Below are 8,716 nucleotides of genomic sequence, written 5' to 3'. Positions count from 1 at the left end.
TGTTTTAGCTCAGTTACTTTTATATCAAGGTGTTTCTACTGTCTGATGCATTCTAACGTTCAGTTTAAAGGTGGCCTCAAACAGCCGTAATGACATGTTGCTGTTTGCACGCCATAGACCATGAAGGTGTTTACCAAGGCCAAGGGATGAATTCATCACTATCTAAGCTATCCTCCCTGCGCATTTTCACAGGGTACAAACAATAGATGTGTTCCTTTTATACTGAAACATTTTACTCAGAGACCAAAGTTTATCAGTTATTTGTGTTTCTCATCCCTTCAAACTGCCTCAAAGTGGTTCCTGAACTGCAAAGGACTCCTGAACTCCAGACCTCTCCTTTGACCCAGTGCATTAAACAGCAGATTTTGATTATAAAAATTAGCACACGTTTCATATAATATTTTCAAAACTCGTATAAAATAGACATGAGCGATTTCAATACTTAAACATCTGTTACACTCAATATTTTCTGATTAGTTTTTAACTTCTTTGGTTATAATGAACTAAAACATTTTTCAGATGAATATATGACATATACTTCTTAAGACGATGATCTAATATTTAAAAAACTACTGATTAGACTAATTTTATTCATATCATGCTCATTATATTTCAGAAAAATGTTCTACTGATTAGGTTATGTATTGATTAAATCATCAGTCTAAATCTAACTAAACTGAGGTCTAATCGAAACAATCACGATCCGTCTAATATTTCAACATGAGCCAAAGTTAAACATAATCAAAACTAGCATAATTAAACTAATATGTCCAACAATATTTACATACATTTTATAAAAAGACATGTTTTCCTTAATAAAACTCTCACTTTTTCATTGTAACTTCCTTCAACTTCTGAGCTTTACATTAAATTTCCACATACACACATTTTCAGGTCTTAACACATGTTTAATGGGACCAGGATAATTGGTTTGTGAAGACCAGTCCAGCACCGTTGTTAAGGTATAATCATAACATCGGCCTGTAGACATCATATGCTAGTATGACATCTTATCGTATGACATCTAAAAGTCGCAAGCTATTAGCTGAAGAGCTGTCAAGGAGGTAATTTTGTGACTGTGTGGCAGACAATTTAAAACAGAAATGCTAAAAGTGATCCATGCAAAGAAAAGTTCAAGAATATCTGATAATAGGTGGTTGGAAAAACTCTGAAATGTGGTAAAGTACCACACAACCACCGTCCAGTTCCCATATTGAACCTCCAGTTTTCTGTAAACTGCAATTTCTTGGGTGTTTTTGAAGCTAAAAACAAATTGTTCATTCATCAAGGCGTTCCACAGGTCCTGAATTTTGGTGCTGAAATGTGACAGAGTGATCCCAGTGGACTGTGAGGCTTTAGACAAGATGATGGACTTCAGTTCTTGGACACTTTCACTATAACCTGGATTTGGAGGAGCCATTGGTGGACTTCCCTCCCACAGCTGAGCAAARTATTTCACATCTTTTTGCACATCAAATGCGATGACATCAYTGAARCACTCAACRTCACACACTTCCTCTTTGGCAGCAAGTTGAGTCATCTCGTCCAGTTTTTCCTGCAGGCGTCTTTTTCCATCCATGTTTTTCTCCACTGCACCAATATCTGTGACGTTCTGATGGACAAACACACAACTYGGAGAAAGCTTGACTTTCTTCATCCTCATGAAAGCCTGCACAACAATCTGTAGGACATCTTGCATSTCAGMTGGATTCTCACCAAAGATGTTGATCAGTGTCAWGTTTCCCAGACCAACAACAAATGTTGCAAGTTCATTGTCATGATGAAGGGTAGCAYTACCTGCTAACTCMAGAGCWCGCAGTCCTTCAGTGTCAACAACTAGAATGTAGTCAAACTTGTAGTTATCCTTGATTTCCTCTGACAGTTTRACCAGTTGCATGTAGGCACCCTTGGTGCATCTCCCAGCACTGACTGCAAACTGCAGGCCAAACATGGCATTCAGCATCGTTGACTTTCCGCTACTTTGTACGCCCAGAACTGACAGCACAAAGACTCTCTGGTCACCAAGTTTCTTGATGACTTCTTTTAAGAGGCTAGAGATCCATATTAAAGGCACATGGYCTGCATCCCCATCCATYARCTCCATCGGGTGTCCTGATATCATCAGATCTGCAGCCAGCTCAGGGTATTTAGTCCAWTCAGGCTKTYGGCYCAGTGATWKTTKCTTSARAGWTTTATGGGCTTCATAGATCTGTCCCATCTCTCTGAAGATGTGTTCCAGACCAAAGGTTGCTGATTGAAGCTTTTTTGACAACAGTTCAAGCTCAGTTTGTTTGTGTTTTAATTGAGCAGATTTGTCATGTTTCTTCTTCAAGACCAAGACCTCTGACCAGGTTTCATCATATTTTTGGAGAATTAAAGGAAGATCATCTGTGGAGAGGGCATCTATGAGGATCTGAGTCCATGTCAGGAAATATTCTCTTTCTTTTGGTGGCAAACTCTGGAGGCTGTGAGTGAACAACCTCATCAGTTCACTATTGGACGCATCACACTGTTTCTCTCGTAGTTTCATTAGCTGTTGAGTCTTCTGGGCCTTTTCTTTCTCAATGTCTCCCTTTAGATGATGCAACTCTTTATTTATTTTGCACCAGTTGGACCAAAGTTGACCTTGGCAGGGAAGAAATTTATCTTTGATTTGGGCAACGTCCATCCTTTCAATCATTTTAACTACTTTAATGGCTGAAGATTTCCCATTTTGGCATATTTTCTGATCTTCATCCACTTTGACCCCAGAGACATCAGCCATAGTTTCCAGCCGGAAGGATGTGTGGGGTCCAGACAAAAGGCTTTTTATAATCTTTTTTAGTTCTTCAGAAACATCTGACTGGCTTCTTTCTTTCAGACCCAGTTTATATTTTTGTGGTTCCATCTGAATTGCGCTACAGTCATTGTCAGCAATGAGGATAATTAGAGGCTTTGAAGACTTGTACAGTGTCTCTATAACTTTACTGCTTTTCTGGCATTTTTCCAGAGTTGGCACAAGAACAACAATGACTGAAGACATTTCAGTCAGGATTTCACGCTGTTTTACATTTTCTAGAGAATCCCCATGAAGATTACAGAAGGCAATGCAGTCAGTAAAGAAATCATTGGGTTTTCCAGCAGGACAGTACCAGGCAATCTCTGCCACCCCGTCCATCAAATGACGAGATTTTGTGCTGCCTTTACAGTTTCTGTGGAAGAATGTGTCGTGGCGGTCGTTGATCAAGGCATTCATCAGCTGAGATTTGGACAAAGACATGGAGCCCAGTCGGAAAAATGAAACCATGGGAGTCTCAGCTTTGTAGATTGGCATGCTCTTCATGGTGACAGTGGTTGCATTTTCTTTGATTGTGCTTATTTTCCATGTTTTTGTTATTTGTCTGAATGTCCACAATGGACACTCAATATTTGTTGTGAGAGGATCAGGAAAAGGCAGTGGTAAGGCATACTGACACTGTGACAACTTTGTGATCATTTTCTGTTTAAAGAAGCTGTCTGAGCAGTGAAATACTGCCATTTGAACATCCATTGGGTGAACATGATTCTCTTTTGACTGATCTGACTCTGTGTTAGTGCTATACAGAGCACCAAAGTCACCTTTATCTGTATCCTTGTTTTTGGTCTCTTGAACAACTTTTGAATTGCTCACATCTGAAGCAATTCGCACAGCGATGTATCTGGCTCTATAATCTAATGTCCATAGCCTCTGAAGAAAAGTACAAACTAGATCTTTCTCCGAAACTTGATTGGTCTGCTTGATAGGTGGACCTGTTTTAAGAAATTCTGCTGGGGACCATTTGTTGCAAAGTTCAAGCCTTTCAAACAGCGCTTCAGTCTCTTTTGGGATTATTTGTTCTTGTTCAGCAGAAGAATTGCATAATGGCTGGAAATAATACAAGGATTAAAATTAATTTCAGGAAGCACAAAACAGCAAGCATAAACCATTAAAAATAAAAAATTCTGACCTTTTCTTTGTTCCCTTTCATATGAAGGGGACCTGCATAATAACAATTTATTTCCCAAATTAATCAAATTCTATTCATAACAAACATTGTATAAGTGTATAACAAGTGATGATATACCAGAAATGGTTGGAGGTTGTGTGGATGGTTCCTGGCTTGGTTCCCAAGTGTTGATTCCAGACTTTTTTCCTCCATCTTCACCATTCATCTCTAAGTCTTTACAATGAACATGTTCCTATAACAAAAAAAATATATTTATTACTATTCAGTATCAGTGTATATTACTTTTACTGATTGGAATTTCAATGTAATAAGTCCAAACATTACTCTAGTCTCAGTTTCACTCTTCTTTTGTCCTGCTGAGAGATAAAAGAGACTCATTACATGACACTTATAGCAAACAGAGTTAGGGGTGTCTTTCACTTAGTTTTACCTTCCTTGCTTTGTTCTCTGCTGTCATCATTCATGTCTGAACCTTCATCGTCAAAACTTGCCTTAACAAAGAAAGCAGAGTACTTAACACATAAATATTAACCAGTCAGTGTTTGGAAATTATGCTGTAAATGGTAAAGATCAAACCAGCAAAACAAATATTCTTAAGATCAACTTAAAGGTGTTCAATCAGGCACTGTTAGTTATTTTAACATTTTATTATTATTATTTTTAAAAAGCATTTACAATTCTAATTTGCATTAGATATAATACAAATTTGAATAATTTGCAGCTTTAAGATCTTCAAGTTTTATTTCACAAACTTGAAAATAAATAAAATAGAAGAATAGTAAATCAGCAAACAACTTCAAACAATAATTACAAAGTAATTTCAACATACCAATCTGGATATGCGGTTTTCCTCCTCCATGAAATACTCAAAAGCATCCTGTTCATGCATAGAAAATATAATGAAATTTACTCGTACTATTTATTTATTTATTTTATTTTGGCTTAACTTAACAAATCGCAGAGGTGTAGCAACATTTAAACTGCAAAAAGACATCAATAAGTGATAAACAAACAGGATAAAAAAGTTGTTGATGTTTATCACTCCTGCTCCAGGTGTTCTTGTAACAACACTTAGCAAAAACATTTCACTAGCTGCAGAGACCAGCTGTTGATGTATCTCTGGGATGTAACTTGCATGTCAGGTGACTTTCTTTGTCCTTCTTTATAATTAATAGAGTTATGACTAGTTGATAAACCGGTCATATAATTAGTACTTTTTTAAATAAATAATCTTGCTTGCAAAATTTGTTTTGGCATTGTCGAGCTGTGGACAACATGTAAGAAGAAAAAACTTCAATCAAAACTGTAGTTATGGAAAGTAGTATTTACGTCAGCTTCATCAGGACTCTCTGTCTCGTCATCTGCAAAATGGCAAAGAAAACATGTTAATTGAGCTGCTTTTACATGTTCATGTTTATATACTGTAGCAGAGGTGGAAATGACAATGTATGGTGGTTACAAAAGACACATTGAGTGGGAAGAGATCTCTCAAGAACAGAGTAAGATAAACTCATCAAGGTTTTATTATTCTGATCTATCTGCACAAGCAGTTGAGTTATGAGCGCAATGGTTATGAGCGCAGACTCCAAATGTCACCAGATTTCAGTTGATATGCTTACTTTAGGTTATATTTGATAAAAGGTTTTTCTATGGGGCGACTGTGGCTGTGTGGGTAGAGTAGTTGTTTTGCAATTGGAAGGTTGTAGGTTAAATTCCAGCTTCCTCCTGCCATGTGTCGATGTGCCCTTGGGCAAGACACTTAACCTCAAATTCTTACTGATCTACGCGCAAGTGTGAATGGGTGAATGTGACTCTAGTGTAAAGCACTACTTTAAGCTGCAGCATGTAACTTTTATATAAAAAAAAATGTTTTTTACATATTTGTTAAAATATTAATTATGTCATCACAGTATATTATCAAACAAATAATTTGTGAAAAAAAAAAAGTTCCTCTGCCTTGTCCCAGTGCTCCCAGTACTGCAGAAATACACCGCTCAGTCAGAAACAACCAATCAAAGCCAGGAGGAGGGTCTTAGCGCTGTCAATCATTCTTGTGCTCACTTGCTCTTTGCTAGGCCATAGCTGGTTCACCACAACATATCCGGCTACAAAAGGAGAGTTCAAATAACCACAGAGTATTACTGTGACAGTAAGTTATTTTTCCACCATTGGCACACTGTGTAGCGGACAGGAGGTTATATATCCTGTGCGCTACAGGATATATAACATATACAGGTTTTTTTCTAACCACTGCAGTCCAGATGTATACTGGTTTTCATGCTGGTCATTTGATATCAGCAAAATAAAGGTACGATGTTCTGGAATCTCTGGAATCGTGTCAAATCTTGGAAACCCAAGCAGGTTAATTACAAAGATCTGACGACCCAAGAGGTCATAGAGTCTGGATGAAAACTCTTTCTCATGTATCTCCTGGTCATGGTCCAGTAAGATGTTTTTTGATCCAATCTCAATGGAATTTTTGCTCCCAATTAACGCAAGTGTGAGTGGAGGAGTCACTGAAAAACAGAACATGAGTTAAATGACAGAATTTGTTATAGAAGCCTTTGAATAAACAACTAAAATATTTATGAAATCACTGAAAATATGATCCTTGAAATCTTACCTGCATTCATTGCTGACATATTTTCATTTCCATTTTGAACATTTTTGCTCACTGATCTCGAGGTGTTGAGCATCATGACTATTGACAAAAGAAAATACATTTAATAATCAACCATTTAGCTGTAAACATAATTATATGCAATAGTACTTGCTAAAATTAAAGTGTATAGCTTCCACGTACTGGTCTTAGCCAACATATGTATGTATGTAAAATATTTGCTGAATCACACATAAGCAATATAATATATCGCCTCACATAAACCCATTCGTGGCATTGCGAGGTTTTGTAGGTAAGGATGTTTATCCGTTTCTGGGTTTGGTTTATATCAGTTATAACATAATTGGCACCTTTAATGTCTCTGTGATATTACAGTGGAATTTCTGAAGCTGCTGAGATTATATCTCTGAGTTCATTTGGATATACACTTTTACAATGACTTTGGAATTTGGTTTATTGAAATAAGCAACTTCATTTGAGTTAACTTATTCTCCTTCAACTAAATGATCTTCTTTCTTATTATCTAGGAACTCTTTCTAACTCTATTCTTTCTGGCAAATATTTCAAAGTGACATTAGGGATATGGCCTACAAGTATATCAGACACAGACATGCACCTTAACTGTAAACATATACTGGGACTAGTTCCATCATATCTGACTGATTAATTTACACCTGGTATGGACTTTCTTCTCAGGTTTTTTCTGGTTCCCAGAGTTAGGACAGATCTGGGTAGGACAGCATTTAAATATTCTGCCCCCTGTGCTTGGAATGACTTTCAGCAAGAGTTTAAATTGACAGAGAAAGTGACTCTCAGTGAACTAAGAACATTGATGAAAGGCCGTGAAGCAGAAAGTTTTAACTGCCATTGCTCTTAATAGTTTTGTTTTTTATTAGCTCTGTCCTACCCGGACTCTTTTGTTAGGAGGGATTGTCTTGGGTAAGCAAAAAAACTGAATTAGAATCATCAAATCAGTTCATTACAAAAGAAATATACAATATAATGTATAGTAAGAACAGAGAAATAGTTTACCATTTCAGTTCTGGACCACCGTTATGAGTCCTTATGAGAACAAACATAGTATGACCCTGAACTGTCATGTTTCTGGCCTGTCTGCCTGCTATGCTCTTCTCCTCATTACTCCTCTCATCAAGCTCATCTGGCTCACCTGCATGCTGCTGAGCTGGAGCACAATCAGGCTCATGTCCTCCACCTGCTCACCAACTGTTATATTCAGCTCTCAGGCAGGCAGACAGTGCCAGATTTTTGAAAGCCTTAGAGTGAGTAGACATCCAGCATGCCTTCCTGACCTGACCACGACCTCTTTTTTGTCCCTTGGATTTTCCTGCCTTGCCTTGCCTTGCCCACGTCGGATCCTCCACTGGCCTCAGTCTTCTGGTCTCGACCCCGTTTCTGTCTTTTGACTTCTGCCTCCTGCCTCGCCCTTGGATTCAGTCTGCTTGATATTACCTACAAGTGTCTGACCCTTTTTCCGCACCCTGACCACTGCTCCTCGTCTGACCCTCTGAGAGTTTGTTGCCCTGATCTGTCTGCCCCCATCCCTTGCCCTCCAAGCTCTGTCCATCCCTGGGTGCGCTACGGGCCGCTACCACTGTATTACCTGGACCTCTCTTTCCCCACTACACAAGGAAGGTTAGTGATCCTATTTCTATTTTTTACCTTTGGCCTCTCCTCCCTAGAACCATCCCTAACCTGTTTCTCTGTCCTCAGAGGTTCCTGTTCCTTGCTCGTGCTTGCCTCTCCTTACCCTGGTCTTCAATAAAGAATTTTCTGATTTTTACATCTTGTCTGACTGAAATTTCGGGTCCTCAGTTCTGATCATTACATGAACAATACAATCCAACTCCTTTTATGCCTCCAAAGTATTTAAGCTCCTACCTAAAAGGGTTTTCCCCTGTGAAGTCAGTTCCTTAACATATTTGTTCACATGTTACACTACTTGCATAGTGTACCATGTGATGTGTGGATAGAAGCTTTCTGCTACAACGGGGTATATGCCACGAGAGGTGTTGACGTATTTCCGTTTGAATTTATGCCACATAGATTGGTTCCGGGTCCTGCTTGCTCCTATTGTTTTTACCCAAAGCTGCAAGATCTGTACCATGAAAAA

General features: G+C 38.3%; 1 protein-coding gene across 1 annotated transcript in view; it reads right to left on the bottom strand.

Moving 5' to 3' along the window:
* Nucleotides 1–774: 774 nt before the first annotated feature.
* Nucleotides 775–8,716, bottom strand: part of LOC103468530 (interferon-induced very large GTPase 1-like) — an 8,888-nt gene continuing 946 nt past the window's right edge. Inside the window, exons 2-10 of the mRNA XM_017306106.1 lie at nucleotides 6,589–6,666; nucleotides 6,181–6,481; nucleotides 6,057–6,070; nucleotides 4,795–4,880; nucleotides 4,396–4,456; nucleotides 4,290–4,321; nucleotides 4,083–4,197; nucleotides 3,966–3,997; nucleotides 775–3,883 (exon numbers count right to left, since the gene is read on the bottom strand). Coding sequence (XP_017161595.1) covers nucleotides 1,025–3,883; nucleotides 3,966–3,997; nucleotides 4,083–4,197; nucleotides 4,290–4,321; nucleotides 4,396–4,456; nucleotides 4,795–4,880; nucleotides 6,057–6,070; nucleotides 6,181–6,481; nucleotides 6,589–6,664 — 3,576 coding nt within the window. The 5' untranslated portion in view covers nucleotides 6,665–6,666 and the 3' untranslated portion in view covers nucleotides 775–1,024. The remainder of the gene's footprint in view (nucleotides 3,884–3,965; nucleotides 3,998–4,082; nucleotides 4,198–4,289; nucleotides 4,322–4,395; nucleotides 4,457–4,794; nucleotides 4,881–6,056; nucleotides 6,071–6,180; nucleotides 6,482–6,588; nucleotides 6,667–8,716) is intronic.

Source organism: Poecilia reticulata, linkage group LG8 (assembly GCF_000633615.1).
Source record: "Poecilia reticulata strain Guanapo linkage group LG8, Guppy_female_1.0+MT, whole genome shotgun sequence".
NCBI classification, from domain to species: domain Eukaryota; kingdom Metazoa; phylum Chordata; class Actinopteri; order Cyprinodontiformes; family Poeciliidae; genus Poecilia; species Poecilia reticulata.
Note: the sequence above shows the minus strand (reverse complement) of the source record. Positions and strands in the feature narration are given on the sequence as shown.